This window comes from Labrus mixtus, chromosome 4 (assembly GCF_963584025.1).
Source record: "Labrus mixtus chromosome 4, fLabMix1.1, whole genome shotgun sequence".
In the NCBI taxonomy this organism is placed as follows: domain Eukaryota; kingdom Metazoa; phylum Chordata; class Actinopteri; order Labriformes; family Labridae; genus Labrus; species Labrus mixtus.
Genome location: NC_083615.1, coordinates 11,122,467 through 11,148,703, shown reverse-complemented (window position 1 = coordinate 11,148,703; position 26,237 = coordinate 11,122,467). Strand labels below are relative to the sequence as shown.

Genomic DNA, 26,237 nt, shown 5'->3' with positions numbered 1-26,237 from the left:
TGTGGGTGGATGAGCAACAGTGATGGTGAGTCATTAATAATTCCCACAGGAGAGCTCTGGATGATCTTATTTTATATTAAAGATAACAGAGACGTTAAATCATGTTGTGCTGACGAGTTACCTCGACCAATCATATCATCATCTTTCCTTTCCCTTCTATATCCAAGTAAAATTCTATAAAATTTTATGTGGATCAAAATGTCCTCTTTTTATAGATCTTGGCAAGAAGGAAGCGCATATCAGGCTGCATTCAATCATTTGTTAATTCTTTTAAACTAAAATTCTATTTAACAAATATCATCACACAATCTGGACATTCAAACTATTCATTTGAATGCAGGGAAAATTACAGAAAACTTCCAATAATTGGAAAAGTCTGTAAAAATACACCAACATCTTTAATAGTCATGATAATAGAATAATAGAATAGAATTACTTTATTGATCCCAAACTGGGAAATTAACATTAACATTCTGCATCAAAAATACAATAAGGCAGCAAACAACTTGTTGGGTTATACCCTCTGCATATTAATAATTTTGGGTTCCTTTATGAGTTTCAATATATTGTGCAAATAAAACGTTTTTTGTTAACCAATAGATTTACCATAACTAAATTCTTACCTTTGGGTGTGTCCCCCGTGCTTGAGGACGACACAGTGCGACTGCGGTCAGCGGTCGGGCTGTTGGTCAACAGCCCTGCTCCAATGTCCGCCATTCCAAGAGAAATGGGGTTTCCTGGCAAAGGATCCAGGGGCAGGTCGGGGAAGATGGGCATTATGGCCCGGTGGCGATCACTGGAGCCGTTGGTCAGCCCCATCTCACTCACCTCACCGTTGTGCATCTCATAACCAGAGCTGAGAGAGTTGTCCCTGTCCGTGTAGCTGAGCTCAGACTCCACCAGGGGGCAGAGGAGAGGCTCAGGGGTTGGGGAGGGAGTAGGAGGAATGCCAGGGTTTGGTTTTAGTCCCTCAGATCCCAACAAAACGTGACCGTTGGTTTTGACCGAATTGCTTTTGACCGAATTGCTTTTGTTGTTGTCAGGTTTGATGGGGGAGGTGCTCAATGTGATGAGGTCTGCCGTTGTATCGTCATCTTCCTCGTCGTCGTCCTCCTCCTCCTCTTCCTCTTCCTCCTCATCCTCCCCTTCCTTCTCCTTTGACTCCTCTTCTACCTCTGCCTTCTCCTCTGTTTGGCCTTCACTCTTTGGCTCCTCTTTCTCCTTCTCCTCTTTTTCAGTCTCTTTCTTCTTCTTCTTCTCCTCCTCCTCCTCTTCTTCTTCCTCCTCCTCCTCCTCCTCCTCATCATCCTCTTCCTCCTCCTGCTCTTCTTTCTCCTCTGCTACCTCTTTCTCAGTCCCATCCTCTACCCCTTTGGATTCCTCCTTCTCCCCCTCCTCATCTTCTTCTTCTGTCTGCGTATGATCTCCATTACCTTGTTCTGTTTTAGGGGGAATTGGGGTCTCTTGTTCAGCGATAGGAGTGAGCTCCTCTTCTTCTTCCTCCTCCTCCTCCTCCTCCTCATCCTCCTCCTCATCCTCATCCTCCTCCTCCTCGTCCTCCTCCTCCTCCTCTTCTTCCACCTCCTCATCGGGGTTGTCTTCAGTGATGTTAGGAGCCTCGCTCTGTTCCTGAGGAGGCGCTGCACCTTATATTGAAAGAAAATAAGAAAAACAGTTAAGAAAGGAAGTAGGTGGGAACGAGATACAAGCACATTCAAGGACAGCGTAGGCAGTGTAGAAAGGCGCATAAAAAAAGTGAATAAAGATTGCAGAGAGAAGAGAGAAAAGGAGAATGATAGAGACAGAAGGTGGAGAGACAGGGGTGGAGGAGGGAGACGGAGAAAGGCAGGGTTCTTTTTGTGTGAATCAGCCCAGCGTCCCATACACTGTGGGACTTGTGTGGGCAGCTGGTTGGAGCCAGTCCACCTCCTATTCATTCAGAGGCAGACTGCACAAACCTGAATACACACATTCACACACTCACTCATTCTGCAGGTCTGATATAGGCTCAGAAAATCACCCTCTAGTTTTCAATGACCGGGTGTACAGTAGACGATGACCTAAGATCACCTGGCCTTCACAATGTATTCAACTTAGAGAAAGGAAGCCTTGTAAAGGATTGACTATAGATGTAAAGGATCATTTTCATGTTAAAGGACACAAGAGTCAAATATAGGACTTCTAAAATACAATCTTTTTAATAATCACCAATTGAAACAAATTGCACAAACCTTAAACAGAACATTTAATTATTTTATTTCTGCGAGGCTATTTTGAAAAGTCAACTGAATTTCGGTGTCGTCTCACATTAAAGCACAATAGCAAATAAGTGCAGTGCAGCTGTGTCTTACAAATCAGACATGAAGGGATGATTCAGAGGTCTGAACCAGGCTGTGACGAAGTACAGTACAAAAATCACTGCAGTGAAGCAGCAGTCAAACAGATGTCAGAGATTAAAAAGCCTTGTAAGAGGACTTCCTCCTAAACGGACATTCCCCCAACTATATGGGCCAGAGAGCATTCAATAAAAATTAAAATGACTTGTTTTTGACAAAACTATATTCTATAAACTATATTCCCTCTGACAATAAACATATTTCATGGTTATGAAATATGTAAACGCACACTGGAGTGGCAGGAAACATGATATATAAAAAATAATCTAATATGAATATTTAAATATGTTAACTTCACTGAAGTCATTGAGTACACGTTAAAACATTTTGTGCAGTTAAAAAGAGCATACAAATACTGTTACTATACTTCAAATTCCAGTTCCTGAAATGTTCAATTTTGCAACATCAGCCAGATCAAATTATGAAATGAAGAGTTTAGAATTAAGACATCAACTAAAAAAAACAAGACATTTTCAAATTGGGGTTATAATAGAGCCTTTAATGCCTTTTATTGATTTTATAATTTAGTTAAATATCTGTTATGTTAATGAAGAAAGTAAACCTTATTATACAGAAAAACTTATATGAAAAAACAGCTATGAGGGGACAAGTTTCAGTATTTGTATTTTTTATAAAAAGAGGTCAAGAGTATTGCTACTGATTTATTAAGTATCTTTCTTTTATCTAAAGACTGTATCATCGATACCAACAGGAATTGGAAACGTGGTAAAGGTTTGAGATGCAACAGAGATTCAAAGCTGTATCAAAACCAGCGATGTGACAGTTGTACTGCATGAATATTAAAGATTCCCCTGCAGAGTTTGTGGCCTACAGTATCACCGTGTGGAGCAGATGAACACACATGAGGATGAACATGCAGGGGTGTAAATATTGGTACACATTCCTGAAAATTAATAATGTACAGGAGGCAGTCATTTTTCCAAGACACGCAGAAATGTGCCAAAAAAGACGAGGAAACAGAAACGACCAGATTTAACCAACAGACGTATCAACACACAGAAACCAGAATAATTCCACTAAAATATTTTCCCTCTTTTACAGATTCTTAATTTATCTGCAGATATCTGTCAATAGATATAACGAGGTATTAATACCCAATAACTATTGTTTGTTTACAAGAAAAAGCCACAGGAAAACTTAAAGCATAGACCACCAGGGTGTCCCTAAAAGACATCTACAGTAATTATTAAAGTATTTGTATCATTTTTTAATAGTAAGGGTGAGTAGAATCTATTCATGAAATCTGATATCAAAGAGTAACTTTATTCTGCACTTCACCAAAGTAAACTCCAAGGGTCGAGTTACTCACATGTATGATTTGTCAACCTGATGGGCCTCTCCTTCTCCCCTTCCTCCTCCTCCTCATCGTCCTCCTCCTCCTCATCATCATCATCGCTCTCTCCCAGGGCCATGCTGGGTCCTATTGGCGGCGGTGTCTTCTTGTGGGGCGAAGGCGGGTTGTGTTCATGGTCCCCTTTCTCTCCCCCGTCTTTGGCTCGTTCGTCCTTCTTCTCTGCCTCTCTCTCCAGGGCTTCGATCTCCAGCATACGCCTCTCCAGCAGCTCGGCCTGACGCTTCTGCTTCTTCTTCAGCTTCTTCTTCTTGTTCTTGGAGATCTTTCCCACCTAGGCGGGGAAAAAAAAACAGGACGGGAGAGGAGGCGAGAAGGTCACAAGGAGGCAAACACACAAAGGAATAGGACGCTTAATGTTGTGTTTCTAATGTGAATGTCGGATAATAATTTATAAGTATTGTTTTTGGTTTGATATTTTCAGCTCATCAAAGAAATATAATTTTATTTGTAGTATAGAAAAAGATGAAAATTCCTTAAAGTCTATACAACACTCATCTTATTCTCACTGTCCTTTATACTACTGCACACATTTCCTCCAAAGTAAGATCAGTTTTGGTAATTTCAGAGACTTTTAGCATTTATTTTTTTATTGTTTATGGTCTAACTGCTGGTTGTAACGTGGAACACATTAAGAAAAAGGAGATGCCTATTAAGTCCATGTACTAAAAAGCTTTAGCAGCATTTGAATAAACCTCGGGTTGGATTTGTGGCTGTTTGCTCTCGCTGCCAGACGACTGTCAATCAAAACATTGCACAGTACTGATGATGCAGAGGAACTGAGGTTTTAAGTTATACAGTACAAAGGTAAACATAATAAGTGGGGATGTCTTTTTTCAGGGATTCTGAAAAAATGTTTTCGCAAAAATGTGTACTTGATACAAAATATTACATGTGAAAAAAACACGTCTAAAAGGACAAATAAACCACTACACAAAAAATGTCGTTACTGGGTTGAAAATAGAGATATTTTTCCTGGCTTATAAAAATTTGGTGTTTGGGTCAAGGTAATATAGTATATCTTCATCAAATATATTTTAGAAAGGGACTTTCAAAGGAACTAGTTTCTAATTCAAAGATACCATATCTGGGACATTATGTATTAAAATCTCTATTATTTTGTTGTTAAACTCATTTTCTAATTTAGAGAAGTGTGAGCTTTAAAGCAGTTTAAAAACCTGCTCATAAAAACATACTTATTTGAAAACTGATAATAAAACATCCAATGCATTGAGCACCCTCCCTGCAACTCGAGCTATCATCACTGAACAATATGACATGCTGAATGTTGTGTCTATGTGTGTTTATGTTTGTGTGTGTGTGCACGGCTCTCATTTCATACTCACATCTGTTGTACTCACCGGTTTGAGCTGGGGGGCTGTGCTAACTGACAGACAGAGAGAAAACAACAACAATCAGACGCTTGAAAGTGTCACAGACATCTTTTTTCGCCAACAAGCTAAGTTCAATCCGTGTCTCCATTATTTACTCATCTGAAAGAGGGAGGGTTCTGAATCGATCTCTTTATTTATGTGATACTTACAGAATGTCATTTGTCATTCAAAGGGTCAGACAACAATATGAAAAAGCTTCCTCCATCAAGAACAAATCTCACTCTGACATGTTGCTGAAAACGAGGGGAGTTGTTGCACAAAAAAGAAATCCAAAGACTGGTTGGAGAAAGAGGATAGAAACTCTTTCTATAATGTAGTCAATGAGTAGAATATCAGTTCAAGCCCATCAAACAAGAACTTTGAGTGGCATACGTTGGTCTTTGAAGGTTTCAGGTTAAAAGAACGAGAGTAGAGTGTTACTAACCAATAGAAATAAAATAATGAATATAATTTTTATTAAACATTATGAACAAAAACATGCCTCATATTAAGGCCTGATACATTTCCAAATGTTTTTTTAAACAGGAAATGATCCATCTTTTGTATTTTGAAGAAAAATAGTCTCCAAATATGTGCAGGGCCGGAGAGACAGACACACATGTTCAGTTATTTTTGTGTCATTAGCTGAGAGTTTCCAGAAAAATCGATCAGGAGCTACATTCACTCATCAGGAAACATTCTTTTAACCAAAATATAAACGTAATAAAAACACAAACAATCAAGAGTATGTCCTTTTTGTCTCATGTAGCTTCATGTTGCAGAATCAAGCAGGAAATGTTCACTTTTTTTTTGGATGATAAGAGCTTCTCCTGTTATGTTAATGACATTAAAATGTTTTATTTACTTTGCCTCTTTGATCAAAGTCAGATTTGGTCAACAGTCAGCCCTCCTGTTTCGACAGCTGATGGGTTTGTGCCCGGCTTTAATTGCGTAGAAATGTAAGCAGTATAATTGGTTTCCCCCATGGCTCATAACCATTTCTTCAGCTGATGCAAGCAATTGACAGCTCATTGTGCGGTTCACCGGGAGGACAGGGTTCATGTCGAGTTTGTCAAGACGGTGATTTTTTTTTTTTTCAAGACCTTGATTTTTTTTTTTCCAGTGGAGGAACTTGTTGACAGGAGATGAAAAAAAAAGCAAAAAAAAATAAAAAATGTCTCATGTGAAGAAAGTGAGGAGGCACAGGAGGCTTCCCTGTGACTCCTTTCATGTACAGAGCAACCCAACCATTTAGAGAGGAAAGAGGAGTGCTTTAGTAGTCATGAGGGTTTATTCATTTGATTTTTAGTTACAAATCAAATTAACAATATGAGCTGTTAAGCTACTAGGGGCTGTGACATTCATCAGGGAAACCTTTTGGCTAGTTTCCTTTCTTGTGCTCTATTAAATGAATGCTCATATGGAAGTAAAGTTTTCAGTAAGGAACAAGTATTGATGTTCCCTGGAATACTAAAATTGGCTTTCAGATTAAGTGATTAAGACCACTCTCGTGTAAAGGCTAAATATGAAGCTTCAACCAGCACACTGGAAAAAAAGGGGAAACTGCTGGCCTTGCATGAAAGTAACAAATCTGTCTAACTGCACCTTTAAAGCACAAGAATTAACTTAACTTTAGCCAGACTTGATTATTTCTGCTCATAGGGGTAATCCCTGTGTTCCAAGGGTCCCAAGTAAGGTCTAACTGGGACGTCCTGCCCTCTCTGCCTGTATTTGTTGGTTTAACTTCCTGGCTCAGCAGCAAACAGGCAGAGTCGGGAAGAACATCAGTTAACTTTGTGTACACCTGAGTTAATCAGGCCTCAGCTCATTTAAGTGGCTTACACTCTTTTCTCTCTCTCTCCTCTTTCCCTCATGGCTCAATCAGCTGTTTTTTTTTTTTTTGCACTTCCCAACACTACACTCATCCATACATTTCATTCATGACTGATTGATCAGACTCACTCATAATTATGATTGTTTAAACTTCGGTTTATAATAAATGAACTTCCTCTAAACCTTGTTTCATGTGTGATACCTCTTCGTTGTCACTTACTTTCAGCCAGTTCGTTACAGATGTTGATGTTTTCTCGGAATACTAATATAAGCTTTCTGATTAAATGATGAAGACCTCTCTCATGTGCAAATGCTAAATACGAAGCCTCAGCCAGCAGCTCTCGCTCAGCACATACTGCAGACTAACAAAAAGGGGAAACTGCTGGCCTTGCATAAAAGTAAAAAATCTGTCTAACAGCACCTCTAAAGCACAAGACTTACGTAACATGATTCATCTTGTTTGATTAACCTTACAAAAACATTTGGAGGTTAATAAAGGTTTTGAATATGACTTTTTTTTGTGTTCTGGGGGGTCTCAAGTAAAGGCTAACTTTACAGTTCATATTGCAAAGGAACAAAGAAAGATGTGCATGTCAAATGCTTTTTGTATGGTTAAAACTTTCTTGATCATAAATCTGTCGGTGAAGCTTTTAAGGTGTTTTATAACAACAGTCAGATTGCTGAGAAGGCCGCTGAGAATATGAAACTCTTATTTTGAAAGGATACTGGGATTTCTGTTTCTAGTTGGAAAATGTCAATTCTCCCATCCAACTCTCAGAGACGAAGAAAACTTTCTCAAATGTTAAACTATGTCACTTGAGATACTCATCACATGAGTGTTTTTGTGTTTACCTGCTGATCCAGAGGGAGGGGGAGCTCCAGCTTTCTGCCATTCGGTAGCCTCCATGGCCATGCGTCTAACGAAGGTGTCATCTACACACATCAGGATGTTCTCTGGCTTGATGTCTGTGTGGATGATTTTACATTTAGTGTGGAGGTAGTCCAGACCCTGCAAGACCTGCAACACACATTCAGATAAACAGACACACATTATACAACTAAGAAACAAGTTTACACAAAAAAAAAAACAACTAAAAGAAAGCCTCTCCCACCCCTGTTTAGTTCTCCTTCTCGCCCTCTTTTCATTCCTCTTTCTCATTAGCCGCTCTTCTGGTGCTTGTCTAACTCTGAGGGCAGAGCAGAGAGGCTTTTTTTCTGGTTCTCTCATTTGTTTGTGTCTGTCGACTTTGAGATTGAAGAGGGGGGAACAGTCTGATTTAATATGTACTCATCTTCAGCTGAGCTTAAGAGAAGCTCACAGCGGCTCAAAGACTTCACATGCTCATCAGGTGGCTGAGGGGAAAGAGCCCAACGGTCCTAAATCTGTAACGGACAGTAACTCTGAAGTGTGAAGTGAACAGTACCGTTCACTGTTAAGAAGGTAAGGGATGGGTGTGAATCTTGCTGTCTGATTCTTTTGCTGTTTTAATCATATTTAACTATTTTTCTTTCACCTCCTTCCCCCAAGGTCAACCAAATAATCTCAGGACTACAGCGCTCATGCAGGATTTATGGTACACAGACCTACTTTTTGCCTAATTGGCTGGTTAAGCAGTAAAGCATCAGTGCTTCACAGAATGAGAAGACTGTGACATCACATTAGAATAAACCTCTATTCAGGACCAATTTTTCCTTAAATATGTCATGCACTGCAACCCTTAAGGAAATACCTGCCATTATTCAAATTCTGACAATTTATCCACATTTAGTGGAAATAGAGGCAGCAATAACTCTGTGTGTGTGTGTGTGTGTGTGTGTGTGTGTGTGTGTGTATATGTGTGTTAGTATGTGTGTGTGTGTGTGCTTACCTGTCTAATGATGCTCTTGACACACGGCAGCGGCAGACCTTGGTAGTTGGATTTAATAATCCACTTCAGCAGGTGGTGACCGAGTACCTCAAACACCATACACACATCTGGGACAGCGAGTCAAGGACTCACATTATTTATCCGTCACACACACACACACACACACAAATAAAAAGACACACACTATTCTGATCAGGATACGTATGCCGTTGACTCCAGAGATCTTAAAGTCATCTATCAGCTGGACCACCATGTCTTTGTTGGGGTCGTTTGGGTCGCTCTCTCTGACCTGGAGGACAAGAGGACAACGCGATGAAGCAAACATGGCAGGTAGGAGGAGCAGAGGACGAAGGAGAGACAACAATAAGAAAAGGAAACAAGGAAGTATTAAAGATAAGAGGGAGGAAAACAGAGAAGGAAAAGAAAGATAGATGGAAATAGGTGGCTGAAGGAGAATTCAAAAGGTAGAGTAAGAGATGAGAGATGAGGGGATGAGGAAAAAGAGAGAGGTGAGAAAATAAAGGGGCTGAGTTAGATGGATGTCAGGGAAAGAAGATGCTGAAAAATTCATTCAGCATGCAAGATAAATGGCCGGTGTATCTTTAGTGTTTTGGCCAACAGAGATTCAGAGTGGAGGGACTGCAAGGTGTGAAGAGGGGAAGCATGGGTGGAGAAAAGAATGAGGAAAAAAGAAGAGATGGGATATTGGGAAGATGAAAAAAGGATGGTGAATGAATAAAAGAGGGAAGAAAAAATAAGTCAGAAAGGAAGGATAGACATTAAAATGAGTCCATTAAAGTAAGAATGGAGAGTGAAAGACAGAGATGAACACTTAAATGTCAGACTGATCGGATTCTCACACATCGCAGCAGCTTGATCTCATCCAGGGCCGTCTCTGTGTAATGCTGGGCGCTCTTCACCACCTTCATGGCCACAAAGTTCTTTACTCTGTAAAACACACATACAGTTATTTAACTTCATACTGACTCACACAGGAATGGGATTATAAAAGCCAATAATGACAGATTATTTGTCCTTGTTCTAGATTTGATAGAAAATGTCCTCCAGCAGCTGCTTTAATTACACATGTGCTTGGCTGTGGTTCACACTGCCCACACTGCCTCTGGAAATGTGTAATTTGGCTTTGTGGCATTTTATAACATAACATTTTGTTATTACATTACCACTAAAGGAAGAAGTCAGTGAAAATCTCAACAGCCAACACAATATTTCTCAAGACCAGCATACTTGTATGCATCAAATGATTTAACTGGCAGGGTCTCGCAGGGCTGTTTCCTTACAAGCTATTGATGAGTCATTTATTGATCACCAAATGCACAGAAACACACAACAGAAAATGATCATGAAATATACTACCAATGCTACATTTGTCTGCTTTTAATCTGTCGAAACTAAACATAAAATACTTGTATTATAGTACTCGAAATCGGCCTTTGAAGGTCTTGGTCTCTTCTCAGAATAAATATAATTTTGACTCGGTCTCGTTTCGGTCCGAGACTGGGCAGACTCCAGATTTTAGATAAAAAACAAAAAAAGCTAAAGAGCTAAAGAGCCAGCTCTAAAGTGAAATTTCCTTATATTCAAAACAAAGGAATCAATCCTGAACCCTCTGTTTTTGACCTTAACACATCCATCCTTTGACTACACATCTGATTGTTCTCAAAGAAGTTGTGTGTTAAGGAACATATTTTAATCAAGACTACAAAAAAACCCGAAACATTTAATTCCCAATTAACTCCTCAGAAGTAGTGCTTCTGAAACCTTCCACCATATGAACCCAAAATGAACGGCATTCAGTCTGCAGACTCTAGTTAGATACGATTTTTTAATACTGTAAGTATATTCCACCCACATCAAAAATACTCAGAGATAGACTCCTGTCTAGGAGCAGCTTCATTTAATCTCTGTGTCTTGTATCTTTTTCACTATCTGATTAAAGTGAGAGAAGACAATGATGCATAATAAACCCAGCGTGCTTGGCCTCAATATTTACAGAACTGCAAAGTGATGACATTCAAACACCATCCTTATTTTTAGCTTAGTGCATTTTTAAACTGTTGTTTTGAGTCAGCAGTGAGTCAGCAGTGTTCAATGACCTAGTGAATGTAACCGATTGCAGAAAACACTAAATCATATCGCTGACTTTATTTTGAATGCAAATCACTCACACCTGTATGACACCTCTACATCATGTGGGCGCATCTCCGGTTATGCTTTTGAGAGCGGCTAATGCTTTAGAGTTTCTTTCTTTATGACGTTGTGTTCAACTGTAATTAAGCGGCCCAGTTGGCAAAAATATATAATAACTAGTTGTTTAAATCAATCAACAAAAATGCCAAAAACAATCGAGTTCTAGCCTTAAAACATTGATGATGATACTAATTGTTTTATTTTAGATTATTTCTTTGAGTTTATTTAGTGACTTAAACTGACTTTATTCAGATAAATAATGAGAGAACCACAGAGGTCCCAGCAAAAATCTGTGAACATTTAAGTTATGTACTTTCTGCTAAAGAGAAGAGAAGAGAAGAGAGAAGAGAAGAGAAGATAAAAAGACAAGAGAAGAGAAGAGAAGAGAAGAGAAAAAGACAAGAGAAGAGAAGAGAAGAGAAGAGAAAAAGACAAGAAAAGAGAAGAGAAGAGAAGAGAAAAAGACAAGAGAAGAGAAAAAGACAAGAGAAGAGAAGAGAAGAGAAGAGAAAAAGACAAGAGAAGAGAAGAGAAGAGAAAAAGACAAGAGAAGAGAAGAGAAGAAAAGATAAAAAAGAAGAGAAGAGAAGAAAAGATAAAAAAAGAAGAGAAGAGAAGAAAAGAAAAGATAAAAAGAGAAGAGAAGAGAAGAGAAGAAAAGATAAAAAAAGAAGAGAAGAGAAGAAAAGAAAAGATAAAAAGAGAAGAGAAGAGAAGAGAAGAAAGGAGAAGAGAAAAAAGGAGAAGAGAAAAAGACAAGAGGAGAGAAGAGAAGAAAGGAGAAGAGAAAAAGACAAGATAAGAGACGAGAAGAGAAGAGAAGAAAGGAGAAGAGAAGAAAAGATAAAAAGACAAGACAAGATAAGAAAAGAGAAAGTGATGGTAGTAGTTAGAAACATAAAAATGGCTCTCACATATATTCAGGTGTGTTAAAGAACATGTCAGCAGGTTGACTAAAACTCAGAATCTAACAAATGTTAATTTACATTCTTGCATATTTAAAGGGATGTGTCTGACTGCACAGTGTGCGTACAGTAATTCTACTCCATCTCATGATCCATATGAACACCATTAGTGTAATTAACACCAGTGACACAGGTAAACGTGTGTGATTCACTGAAAGGTGACACTGGGTGGACGATACTGTGACCTGTCCATCCTAGGTGCCATGTGAACGAAAAAAAAACAAAAAACATAATAGTTCAAATGGATAGCTTTCGTTCTGAAGCAGTGTGGTGTTGGTTTCAACGTTTGTCGTTGGGATGACGTGCAAGATAGTGTCAACAGGTGCATGTGAGGTGGTGTTTGTGTGGTTTGCATGATGTGTGTACGGTATGGTAGTGTGAGGAGCAAGGTTAGCTGAAGGAGAGCGTGTGCTTGAATGCGGATGTGTGTGTGCACACGTGTGTGTGTGTGAGAGATGTGCTTGTGTCTGACAGGTTGCTGAGGAGTGCTGAGGGCTTCTTCTAGGTCATGATGTGTTTGTGGTGAGTATGTCTGTGTCTCTTTAGGCATCAGATCAACTGAGAATCCTGTGCTGTTTGTGCATGTGTGTGTGTGTGTGTGTGTGTGCAGGTGTGTGTGTGTGTGACTCACTGTATGTCCCAGCACAGCCATACGGTGGAGAAGTGGCCCCACCCCAGCTTCCTGATCACATGGTACCGCCCGTTGAACAAATCCCCGATCTTCACCGGATGGTACCCTCCTGAGAGAGATAAAGAGGAGAGAGAGAAGATGAAGGTTACAGGGGACTGTTAGTGATAACCAGGCAATGACATGAAATCCATTAGTGAGGAAGAGGATGGGGGAGGGGGGGGGGGGGGGGGGGGGGATGATGAGCTGTCAGAGAACAAGACAAGTGAGTGTTAGAGATGAACTAATAAGTAGACGCAGGAGAAAAGAAAAGCACAAATACTCCAACAAGCACATAGCATCTATAAATTAACCAAATTAAAAACTTTATTAAACTTCTGGGTGCAGTTAAAGCAAATGTAAGGACTGAAATGGTTAGTTGTTGATCATTAATAAATAAATAAGCTAATTTTTCAAGTGAAAATGCTAAATGTTAGCATGTTCCTGTTTCCAAAATGTGAACATTTATTGATTTTTTCACATACAGCACACACTCTTGGCTGTGGTGTACATTGAGATCTAAATTGTGACTTAAAATAATCAAAGATTCTTATTGATGTACTGATTGCATGGAGACATAGAGACCAACATGTGTGAGTGGTCCACTTTGTAGCCTTGCACCAAAACTACTGAGGACATTTAGCTTATTCTTGTTTGTTTTAGCTGCATTGCAATTAGACTTAGTCTATATGTCGGCTACAGAGTAAGTTAAAGCACAGGTTTAAAACATGGCTTACATCTCAGATGGTATTTAAAATATCAACAATAGCTTAACTTCATATAATTACTTCCCAGTCAAGAGGCAATTAAAATTATTCTCTGACAGGTATTCTATATATATATAGTTTAGATCAGTGGTTCTCAACTGGTCTAGTCTCTGGTCTAGTCTCAGGACTCACCACCAACTCCTTCATGAATAATCTCAACCCAAATGTCTGATGTTTTTCAACCAATCAGATTTATTTTATGAAAAAAAAAGGTTCAGTCTGGATCTCAGAAGGTACTAAACATGTGACAGAACAAAGACATGGAACAAAACAAACATGTTTAAAAGCGGTTGATATACTTTTTGCCACTTTTTTTTTCCAGGCCACCTTCTGAAAACAGCTCCCAGATCCACTTTTGATACAGTTTATAGTTAGGGATAAAAGGACATTGTCACTATCATAACATGTTTGATTCCAGTTTGTTACGCCTGACATGAAATATGCTGACTTCCCTAAGAGACTATACTACAGAGGAGGAGTTCAGTACTGGGAGAGATATACATTCACATGAAAAAGAGGAAAATATAGTCAGTCTTAAAGCAGATTTTGATTTATATTTTGTAATTACCAGCGTATGATTTCTGGAGCTTGTTCGTGTTTTTGAAGTTACAGTAACCTTGATTTTGACCTTGACTTCCAGATCCAAAGAGGTCATCCTTCAGTGTGTGTATACATTTGTGCCAAAGAAATTCCCTCAGGGCGCTCCTCAGATATTGTGTTAGTGATCATTTGATGGTCAGACAGAAAACCTTGATATTAAAAATGTTTGGCATCTTTGGTGACAGCTCTCACCTGTGTTGATGAAATAAATTTGATAACTTCACCTTAAAAAATGAGATATTAGGATTTGAATGTTTCTCTCTTTTTCAACATGCAGACCAAAAATGATAATTAAAAAATAATCAAGAGATGAATCCATCATGAAATTAATCGTCAGATACTGTTCTGATGAAAATAGTGTTTGTAACTGCACACATACATATGAACTTTGTTTAATAAAAATATGTAACGCACATGCATTTTAACACCGTTTTGCATTATTCAATTTGGTCCAATATCGCCCAAAAAAATTCTGCCTTCTTGATAGAGGACTACAAAGTTCACATCAGGTGAAGACATCGAAGGATTCAGAGAAAAAATAACTGTTTTATTATGTGCATGTAATTTTAGGATTTGCTTACGTAAGTGCTTGTTTTGTGGTTACAGAAGAAAAATATCAATGATTGTTCAGCTGAATATATTTACCTACATGAGACATTACAACCCTCTTTGTTCTTGTAATAAAGTCTCTACCAGCTGGCAGAGGCAGAAGTCAAGCCTGCCAGGGTTTTATCAGTTGTAGGTATATTTCACTGAGTAAATGTGTGATTTTAAAGTCTGTAAAATGGCACACAAAACAAGTTTTATGTGGGGATGGATATACTAACACTGTGATTAAATGCTGTGAATTATGATCAGATATGTGCTTCCTTACACGGTGCATTAGAGGTTTTTGTAAAGTCTTTAAAATGTACAGAAAGAAGAAGGGTGCTCAAATGTGCTTTGCGAGAAGAATCAGAACGAAAAAGAAGCCAGAACACAACGATGTGATGTTCTCTTGTTTCGTTCAGTCTTTTTGTCTCATTTGAAATGGCATCAAACAGTTTGTCTTTGTTGCTCTTTAAAAAAAAAATCTCACAGTACTTTGTGAGATTTTTCATAAAAGGAGAAGAAATCAACTGAAAAAGACTTGTCATGATGTATTATTGTGTATAATTCAAATACATTTTAGTGTGTTAAAACTGAAACCAAGAAAATCATTTTGGAAACATGCTGTGCTACTTTAACCAGCAGATATTCTACAGTGTTTACAGGAGTAACAAACATAAACCTCAGAGTGGAAGGACAGTCTTTCCTGTGCAGAGTCACTGCAGAAAACTAGACTGCTGCTTCTTTCTGTTCAGCAACACAACAACCTTGAAACGCTCGTGTCACAACTACCATGATGGCTTTGACAAAGCTGCTGCAAATCCCATCAGGAGGGGAGACAGAGAGAGAGAGAGAGAGAGAGAGAGAGAGGAGGGAAAGAATCACAGAAAGGAGCAGGCTTCAGTGTGTGTGCGTGTGTGTGTGTGTGTGTGTGTGTGTGTGTGTGTGTGTGTGTGTGTGTGTGTGTGTGTGTGTGTGTGTGTGTGTGTGTGTGTGTGTGTGGTTCTGACCTTTGCAGTAGTCTGCGGGGTCCTCCTGCTCCTCATCGTCGGAGCCCAGGATCTCCTCCTCCGGCTCCGGGGGCCCTGCCGGCTCAGGGGGAGGCGGAGGGGGTGGCGGGGGAGGAGGGGCACTCAACGGGGCTTTCTGCTGGGTCTCAGGCCTGAAAAGACGACAACAGATGGATAAAAGTTAAGTAACCAAGCAGATAACTTTTGAACTTCTGACAGGAAATCCACCTCCGAGGATAGTTCAGTTTTCACTTTGACATGTTTCAGGTATTTCTAGCTGTGACTCACAGTGACTGTAGAGTGAACTTTAAGTGCAGATGACTAACTTCCAATACCAACTTCTAGCTGACTGCTTCCATTCAACAGTGATTCAACCAGTTCAAAGTTCAGGGACACTTTTACATAGTGTCAGACAGGGCTTTACAGTAGAAGGGGGAAAAAAAAGGAAATGGAGTGATGTGCTTTTTTATCTGTTTTCAAAATAAATGAAAGAGTTGGCACAAAATCAGCCGTCACAGTGTTGCTTAACAAATACAGAATGAGGTGGGGACCATAGGGACTCATATTTAATCAACAGAAAACCAAAGAAGAACGAGGACATCACAACACCAGGGACTTCTTTGGATTGCACTGCAATAACATGCTCACAAACCTTCTGCACAACAACATGATACAGTCAAGTTCTGGGCAACACTCAAAAAATGAACGACAGGTTTTTTTGCAGCCCAATAAAACAAAGCTAACTGGTATTTATTCAAGCAATATCAGCAAGCGGAAGCCGATCAGCAGAAGATGCTAACCTAATTACATTATTTCAATTACTAGTTTTAAGTCGATGCAGAGATTTGTTCTTTGTTTAAGACAAACCTCTTTGATGTTATTGACACAATACAATCATTCATTTATGAGTGTACAGTACAGTGCATACAAAAACAAATGCCTGTTCATTCTGCACCATTTATAAACTGAAGTTTTTATTTAGAGTAAAATTTAAGAGGGAAAACAGAAAACTGTACAACTACTAGACGCAGCTGATGCAGATTGTATTAAGTGTTATAATAAGCAAAGTCAATTCTCAAGATCAATTCATTTTCCATCCATCCATTATCTATACCACTTTTCCCGTTCAGGGTTGCTGGGGCCAATCCCAGCTGTCATTGGGCGAGAGGCGGGGTTACACCCTGGACTGTTCGCCAGTCAGGTCGGTCAGTTCCTCAGTGCTGACATATAGCCACACTCACATTCACACCTACGGGCAATTCAGAGTCACTAATTGACCTATCAAGCATGGTTCTGGACTGTGAGGGGAAGCCGGAGTACCCGGAAAGAACCAACATGCAATCTCCACACAGAAAGGTCCGACGGGGATTCGAACCAGGAACCACCTCGCTGTGCCGCCCTTAATCAATTCATTTTCTAACAGTGAAATATTGTATTGTATACAAAGTAAATCATGTTCATATGAAGAACTTAATGTCTAACAGTGAGACAGATTTAATGTGGTTTTATTTGTTTCCTTTAGAGCAGGATTGTAAGCCAGATGTCTCTCTATGATTTTCTTTGTGATGTGATCATGTGGAGTGAACATAACTGCAATTGTTTGACGGTCTGACTTTGCCTCGAGCTCAGACATTCAGGTTGAACCAATCAACACCCACACAACACCTCAGACAGGAACGGACAGGAACATGGAAGCAGTCCAAAAATAACTCGATATTTGCAACTCTGGAAATGTAATAACAGAAAATAATAACATACAAGAAAAAGTTCGCTTTCCAGTGTTCATTTCTATGGTCTACGACTGCCTTGCTCCACTTGCCCTGTCGTCTAAAATGGAACTGAGCCCATGAGAGGGGAAACATAAAAGAGGCTGCAGAGCTCAGTCTGCCTCTTTCTCCAGGCCTCAGTACTTTTACAGCATTTAGCTGGCACTCTCATCCAGGACGACTAACAATGATTGATCAGGCAGGAAATTCAGTGTTTTGCTTTAGGAGGCTGCTAAGGCACGAATGGCCTATTTGGGGAGAGTTTGGGAACGTTTGTAATGTTTCTGTTATAAACCAATACCAACCAAACAACAACAACCAAACTATTCAATCCAAAGCCTCCGGGCTGAATATGTGCCCTTTATTGCACTCAGAATAGCCCTTTGATCTTAAGCACAAATACTTGTATTTTTTAAAAAGCTTAAAATGGTGTTTTTGACAAAGGGATTTCTGGGGAATCAAACTGAAATCATTCTTTTTTTGTCATTTAACATCAATTGACTTCTGCAGGATAAAGTAAAAACATGTAAGATCCTGGCAAACCAGGCCAAAGATTAAAAAACAATGATGTGGTCAGATCATATCATTATATAATATGATACAATGTACCGAATTTTAAACACACCCCTCTTTCCTAGACACTTGACAGCTGTACACAATAGTTTGGAGGGCTCATAAAATCCCTGCATCAGAGTATGCATAATGCACAATGGATTTTGTTTGCAGCATAAAGCTTTTAACTGAAAACAACAACAAGCCTTAACCAACTTACCACCCAGTGCCGGTACGTCCATATAGGTGAACTAGACAATTGTCTTGACTGGCACTGTAAGGTTGGACATTATAGACGAGCTTTGCATGAAAGAAATTGCAAAGTAACCAACTGCAGTTCTGCCTGCACGTTATGGTAGGCTTTCTGTAAGCAAAATTAATTGCTTCGAAATAATTCAATCAATCTGCTCCTGCAGCCACATCCTACGCCCACCTCACGCCCCCCGTCTCTTATGAGCCAGTGGCAGCCTGCCCTAATGACACCAGCTTAGTTTGGCACCAAGAGTAAACACATGCCATTTGAGGATATGCAAATAACGCTGCATGTTTAAACAACCACATTGTTCTGTATATGAGTATAAATCTGAAGAATTTGGAAGGAGAAAGATCTCAGAAAAACAGAGAGAATCGGTTTTAAGATACATTAATCTCAAGAGTGTTGGATAAAAAAGCCTCACCCCCGACCAAGATGACAACGGCACAAACCTCACCAAATCAAACAATGAGACTTCATGGACTGGCAAGGCCTTTGCTGAGATGAAAGCTTGCCATCTACCCCCCAGAAAGGTAGGCTATAAGCTTTTGTTTGTCTATAGTCATATAAGTTTAGAATATTATGGGAATGCACAAACTTCATGTGTGTATTAGTGTGTGCATTCCCAGACAAGAAGGTGTTGTATGGGTGAGATTTGCTCTCGTATTGTTTATTTTGAGGGGGCTGAAATGTGGTTGTTGGAGAAGAAAGCTGAACATGCTGTATTGACCCAGCTGTACATACGTTTTGAACCAGGTTTTTAAAGGTATTATGCATACCTGTTACCTCACATTTCTTAAAGGCATTATATGTATATGGAGCTGAAACATGCCCATATGTTGACCCCTGCATGATGTAATTTTGCTGACTATTTAAGCACAACAGAGGGGGACAGGGATGGCAGGGAATTGCTTATCACCTTGAGTGGCACAGTGCTTGATACCGATGTAGCTATAAAGACTTTATATGGGCAAATATTTCATTGACCTTTTGTATATTGTACACCCTTACTTTAGATAACAGTGCATATAATAATGTATGCAAACCCTTCAGTAATATATCAATGCCATCCATCCAGGTCTCTTATGATTGGAGAACAGAGCTACTTTCAGGGACATTTCCCATTTCTTTATTTTCCCACCCGACGAGTTCTCCTGCCACAACAAGCCTGCAATATATGAATTTAATCTTCAGAAAAACACGGTGTGAAGAGCTCGAGGTGAGAATATACTGCAGCTCTCAAATGAATCAGTGCAAGAAGAAATGCTGACATCTTCATTCAATCTTACATTTCCTAATCATCGACTCGATCGAATCGTCAAAAAAACGTCTCAAAACGACTCGTTGTTTCTTTGATGTCTCTTTCTGTGAGACAAGTGAGGCCGAGCCCGCGAGAACTCGCCAAACACTTTTTTTTCTTATTCAGCGTCACATCGCAGCAAATCCAGCATCATGATCAAAAGCTAAATTAAGGCGAGGAGAAATATAAACACACAAAGCCAGTGCTTGTGAGCTGTTATAAAATTGCGGTCACAGGCGCAGACACATGATGGAGCCTCTTGGTGCGTTGCCATGGCAACTGCAGAGCGAAGAGGGGAGGTGGGGGGGGGGAGAAAATTCCAGGACACAAAGCGTTAACATGGTGGCAAGGCCAACCCACACACACACAAACACATACCCGATGGCACGGGCTCTTCCAATACCGCAGTGAAGGACAGAAGACAACTTGGCATTGAGATTTCATTGCTATTTTACAACTGATGCACACACACACACACACACACACACACACACACACACACACACACACACACACACACACACACACACACACACACACACACACACACACACACGCAGTGGTGGGCTTTGTCCTTGCAGGAGGATGCTCCTTCTTTACCAAAGCAGTCACGTAGGGAGACATACATCACGTCTAATTGCTCAGCATTTTTTTTACGGCCCGTCTTGCCATTGGCTGCACTAACACTTAGCCTCTGGGAACTTTCTGAACCCGAGCCAAACAGCAAAAAACATTAAGATAGCAAAGACGCAACCGCCTGAGAGACAGACAGGCAGGCAGGCAGGCAGGCAAAGGAAGGACGGTGACAGCATGAAGAGGAATCAAAAACATGGAGAGGAAATCACAGTCAGAGAGGTGGAAAGGAGAAAGGGAGAGAAAAGAAGGTCAGGAGAGAAAGGAGAAACAGACGAAACCAGGAGCCGAGAGAAAGAGAAAGAGACTTACAGACAGAATGATGGACACGTGCATTGAAAACAGAATACAGAAAAAACAAACATGCACGCAAAAACAGAGACATGGACAGATACATAAGAGAGAAAGAGAAATATAGAAAGTTTAGTGGAGAGAAAGACAAATGCTGTTCACAGAATGAAAGACAGAGCACGAGATAAGTACAAGTGGAGACAGAGGAAAAAAGAGAGAAATATCAGAAAGACACAAGCAGTGAAAAACAGAGGTGTCATACAGAAAATGTACAAACTGAAAAAGAAGAGGAATAGAGAGACTCTTTTCTGGATCCAATCATGAATACAAATTATAGTAATTATTCATAAAAGAGATGTAGCAGGATTTGCTTTGTTGCAGTCACACACAAAAACCTTTAGAGCAAGGCACACACTGAATGTGGGTGTACACAGTATGTTTTTATCAAAACAGATTGCTGCACACTGAAACGCGCTGCACATCGCTCCACCTTAAACTACACTGAGAGACAGGTGGAGGTGGAGAGAGCATTACTGCTGAGCAAGTGGAAAACAACAAACCCCGAGCTGACGACGAGCTCATCTTTGAAGACCAAAACACAACAGTGAAGTGAGGTCATTACCTTCAAACACAGCGTGACGTTAGACATTTAAAGTAGACGGGCTCCCTGGATTATCACTTTTTTGAATCTCTACAGCTTTTGCTACCTGATAAAGGCAAAGTCAGCATAAAAATATTGTGTGGGTTGTTTTTCTTTGCTATGATTGCATTGACACTATTTTCTTAAAAATTAGTGAAAAGGTGTAAGACAGGCCAGGATAAAATGTGTATAGAATATAAGAATATATTTACAGCTATTAAAAATGTCTGCCTTGTGCACAGTTCTTTAAATAAATGTTGTTTGTACCAAGCTGCATGTTTATAATGTTATCGAAGTCAAAGCATGAGTTAGATATTATCACATACTGTTCATAATATTAAAGTTATTCTCTGCTTTCACCAATATATGTTGTGTAATATCTTAACATTTTAATAGTGTAGTATGCAAAGCTAAGATCATGATGCATAATTGAAACACAACCAGGATGTGTTGACCTACCTTACTACAGTTTTGGAAACAGACTAATGTTGTGGTTGCACTTAATATGTTTGTCACAGAAATCAAAACCTTTGGCCCTGGTGGACGTCTGCACCGCCCATGTGCCCTTCTAGAATCTTCCCTCAATGTGTCATTATGTCAATCTGCCCCCTAAGAGGTTGTTAGCTGCCAGATATGTTGATCTCTAAAGAGTGCTACAAAATATCTTCTGTCATAATGTGCTGTTGTTAAATATCCTCAACATAAACTAATGATTTAAACCTTTTTGAGCATTTCTAGTAAATGAGAAGAATCAGTATTATATGTAATACGGTGTGAACTGAATCTAAAAATGTGTCACCGAGGTTCAACAATTTGCAGGGGTTTCAAAAGAACCAATCAGCTGTGATTACTTCCCTCCTCTGGTTAAAAGGTGTAATAATCAATGTTCTCCACTTATTGGCACTAATTTGCACACTTGGAGATTCAATTTGCTCCTGAAGGGTCCCTGCCTGTCTCTCCTGAGCTCAGAAGCTGCTGTATTTTTAGCTCTCATCAGATCAGGGTTTATTTATGATAATTTCACAAGAAGTTTGGAATGATTCTGATTTTTTATATTTCTGCACTTGTGAGAAATACTTGGTTAGTAGGGTAAAAATGTATTTGTAAACAAGATGCAAGATACAAAAATAAATGTTTGCTGCATGGTCTCATATATTTGGAACAACTTTGAAATAACACCTACATTGTTGAGAAACAAGTGGATAGACAAAGCCATAATTAGAGGAAAAAAGAAAGAGGGGAACAATACAATGTCAGGAGTCTCTCTGCGGAAAAAACACAACGTTTGTACGGCCAATTAAACATTTTAAAATGGATCAAAATGACATTTTTGCACAACTTATCAAAATTAATTTAAATTTTTGGTAAAAAGTTTATTCTTTAAAAAAGCGACCAAACAGCAATCGAACAACATTAAGAAACATTTTGAGCTGGGGGCCTTCAAACACTTTAGCAGTAAGCTTTAAGTTTAGGAGTCTATGTTTTAGAGCCTTTAGGCCATGTGGTTAATGTGTTTAAAGTCCAACATGTATTTCTATGGTATGTACGTTTAAAGGCCCTGACACACCAAGGAGACCGCTAGCCGTCGGTCCGATCACTATCATTTTCCTCACTGAAAGCTTACTAGAGACTGGTTTAGCCATTGGTCAAACAAAATGAACCCACCCTAACAGAGGGTGGGGATAATGAAGGAGATGTGCTGATCCAAAGGAAGGAAGGAACACTGAAATGGCTCATCTGTTAAAGTGTGTGTCTGTACATGTGTGATCACCTTGCCTCGGGCCACAGTGAGCGAACCCTCAGGAATGTCCTGCGTGTTTTAGCATTTTTATGGTCGTAATATAAAAGACGCTGAGCATGTGTGTATGTGTGTTACCGTTGTGTTGTCCACTCCAGCAGTGATGCATGTTTTAAATACTGCAGAGCACAGGTTGAGACAGGACTCTGTCAGCCGACAACTTTGGAAATAACTGCAGAAGTTTTCCATCCCTCAACATCTTGTTATGTGTGTGGACATGCCCTGACGGCTTTTTACACCCACCCAAGTGTGATGTACAAACATCTGCACACATACGCATGCTGCCCGCTGTCAGCGACTCAAATCTCACACCCCACAATGGCATCTCAAGCACCATTGGTACATTTCCTACAGACCAGCATGCTATTGAATCAGGCACATTACACAAAGAAAACTTGCAAGTAAGAACAAAATTAACTTGATCTGAGTTCCTTCCCACATGGTTTTTGTTCTTTACTTACTGGTAAACTACCTCCCTACATCAAAACCCTGTTGGAGTGGAATTTGGGATCAACATGAGTCAACTGGTTTGCTGCTTCTTAAAGTGTACTGAACTTGGTAAAACTGCATCTTCCTCTGGTGCCCTGAGCCCATGGAACACCCTCTAGATAACTAACGATTGAAGTTATTCCCTCTCTTGCAGAGTTAAGGATCAGGATTTCTAGACACCATTTCAAATTATAATTGTTTAAATGGATTTCTATTGTTGATTATATGTTGGGTTTTCTGCATGCACTTCGCTTTACGGGCGGCTGTGGCTCAGTTGTTAGAGTCATTGCCTCTTAACCGAAAGGTCGAGGGTTCGATCCCCATCTGGGCAACGTGTCCTTGGGCAAGACACTTAACCCCAAATTGCTCCCACTACTTCTGATGGATGATACTACATAGTGACCTCTACCATCAGTGTGTGAATGGGTAGGTGTGGCATGCAGTGTAAAAGCGCTTTGAGTAGTCGGAAGACTAGAAAAGCACTATACAAGCTCAAGTCCATCAAGTTCATTTAATGTGCCTGTAATCTCGAAAGCATTGGAAATGAGGGAAACCTTAATGTCCTTTAGAGAAAAAAGCACTAAAACTATCAAGAGTGTGGGGGTAACACTAGTCTGAGATTTACCCTCAAAACAAGCATCAATCGTGGTATAAACAGTTCTGTAACAACAATTTCAAGAATCAGCTGTCATGACTGCAAAGACACTACATACCAGTATGTGATGGAATGTAGAAACACAGTCACAACTAAAAAATCTGTGCAGCAGAATGTCCACTCTAAGGAAATTAAATTAGGTAAAAAACTAAAACTTCCCTGTCCCTAAATGACCAACAGGGTACCCAGTGTACAGCCTATACATCCTCAGGTGCGCACGGTTCCCTCCCTATGGCTATCTGATTTTTATTTTTTTTTAAACCCCTGAATATTCATATAATGATCTCCATCAAAACTACAGTATCACTCAGGCTAAAGTCCTCACTCAATATCTACAAAGTGTAACTGTAGAACTCCATAATGACCTTTTCCAGATTTAAAACAGATGTTTATTTTAGTTGTTAGTGTTCCTACTAAAGATGGAAATCTGTATCCTTTTTTGATACGGAACTTATCATAATGAGCTGGGCAGCTGTTGTTTGTACTACATGTTCCTCGACCAGATGTAAGACGTGCTTTTTTATTAGGAGACTATTTTCAGCCATGATTTGGTTCTCCAGTGAGTATTTACACAGCAGGATCGTGTATGCGGAAACGACCAGAAGTAAACACACAGTGCATAAACACAGGGTGCGACTGTGTGGCTAGCTGATGGTTTTTTAATAGCTTTTGACAACTATTGAGGTCCATGACACAGAAGAAGAAGCTGTTTCAGGCTTTGGCTACTGCCCTTTAAAGTTTCGATCGTGACAGATGTAATATAAAGGTGTAATATGTAGAATTTTACACTGAACTCTTAATGAAATAAGAAATTAACTAAACTAAAAATGTGTTATTTATTTTTTGGCTGAGTACTTACATTAGCTCTAATATTACCAACAGTTATCAAACCAGACAAATACTTAATTTTAGCGTTCGTGGCAGCCGCCATGACAGACAAGACATGTTTATTGTTGCCATGGAAACACCAGATGTTACGTCAAAGACTGCTGGAAGTGGGAACTTCTGCTGAAAGCTGCCGTACTGTTGTTGTATGTGCTGCTGTGATTAAAACGTTCAACTCAGAGTTTGTCTTCATTGGGGGTGGGGCAGAGTGAATCACTCCCATGATTCCCCGCCAGCCTCAATGACATCTTTTGTTATTGTTTTGATTGAGAGCCCCCTGCTGGCGGAATCTACATACTGTGTGTTCAAGAAACGTCTTGTGATGATCTAATGTTAAATTCAGTCATTCACTTTGACAGTATTTGGACATTCAAAGTCCAGGGTCCTGCAGCTGGAGACCACTTCAAGTGCTGAAGCTGAGACAGTGTCTGTGGCACAACGTTTCACAGACTATGATTCTTTTGAAATGATGATGTCGGGAAAGAAATAATAAAGTGTTTTTATTAAAGGCTGCTTTATATTTATTTGGAGTATTTAAATCCATATGCATCCATTGGCTTGTTTTTGGAGCTTTAGCAGTCAGTCATCCATCAACTACAAATCAGGACCTCAACCACTTTGAAGAATTCCACAAATGCTTTTTTCTTCTCTCTGTTTGCTTGTGATGAATCTGGGTCTCACTGCGTTTGTCCCATTTTATGACACACATTTAAAAAGCCTGAAGGAAAATGAAGAAGAGGATTTTGTTTCTTCATTTGTGAAAAGACATATGATTCAATTACTGCAGAATAAGAACTTGTCTTTTAAACATTTTCTTTGAACAATGTGTAAGGCTTTGCTCTTCCTACCAAAGTCAGGCAGATATAGGGTCACATTGTCATCTCTTTTTTATATTCTTTAATGTTTCTCTCTTTAGATCTTAAAGCCACTTGTTATTGTTTCTATCTCTTTTAATGGCTTATTTCTCTTCTTACATCCTCTGTCGTCTTGGTCTCAACCTAAGTTGCCTGAATTATTATGAGTTATTATGTTGTCTAAACTCTGAGGATGTTTGGGTTCTGATGTTGGTCGGGTTTTTGTTTGGGGCGCCAGTGGACTAGTGGTTAGTTTGCACGCCTCATGTACAGAGGCTACAGTCAACAAAGTGGGCAGCCAAGGTTCAAATGCGACCTGTGGTTCCTTTTATCGCATGTCATTCCCCACTCTCTCTCTCCCTGATTTCAGACTCACTGTCCTGTCTTTCAATAAAAGGCCAAATATAAGTAGTTCTTTTTTTTAAACTTGAAAAGCTTTGTATATGTCCTCTGCAGACATATTAGTTTTGG

General features: G+C 39.6%; 1 protein-coding gene across 7 annotated transcripts in view; it reads right to left on the bottom strand.

The window, feature by feature from the left end:
• The window catches only part of srpk2 (SRSF protein kinase 2), a 75,659-nt gene that overhangs the window by 11,248 nt on the left and 38,174 nt on the right, over positions 1 to 26,237 (bottom strand). For 4 of the 7 annotated variants that reach the window (XM_061035840.1, XM_061035842.1, XM_061035838.1 and 1 more), the window contains 9 exons: positions 15,651 to 15,802; positions 12,650 to 12,758; positions 9,703 to 9,790; positions 9,044 to 9,131; positions 8,843 to 8,949; positions 7,827 to 7,992; positions 5,115 to 5,155; positions 3,727 to 4,042; positions 624 to 1,646 (listed from right to left, as the gene is read on the bottom strand). In XM_061035840.1, the coding sequence (XP_060891823.1) occupies positions 624 to 1,646; positions 3,727 to 4,042; positions 5,115 to 5,155; positions 7,827 to 7,992; positions 8,843 to 8,949; positions 9,044 to 9,131; positions 9,703 to 9,790; positions 12,650 to 12,758; positions 15,651 to 15,802 (2,090 nt within the window). The remainder of the gene's footprint in view (positions 1 to 623; positions 1,647 to 3,726; positions 4,043 to 5,114; positions 5,156 to 7,826; positions 7,993 to 8,842; positions 8,950 to 9,043; positions 9,132 to 9,702; positions 9,791 to 12,649; positions 12,759 to 15,650; positions 15,803 to 26,237) is intronic. The other 3 variants (XM_061035841.1, XM_061035844.1, XM_061035839.1) reach the window with 1 other exon arrangement.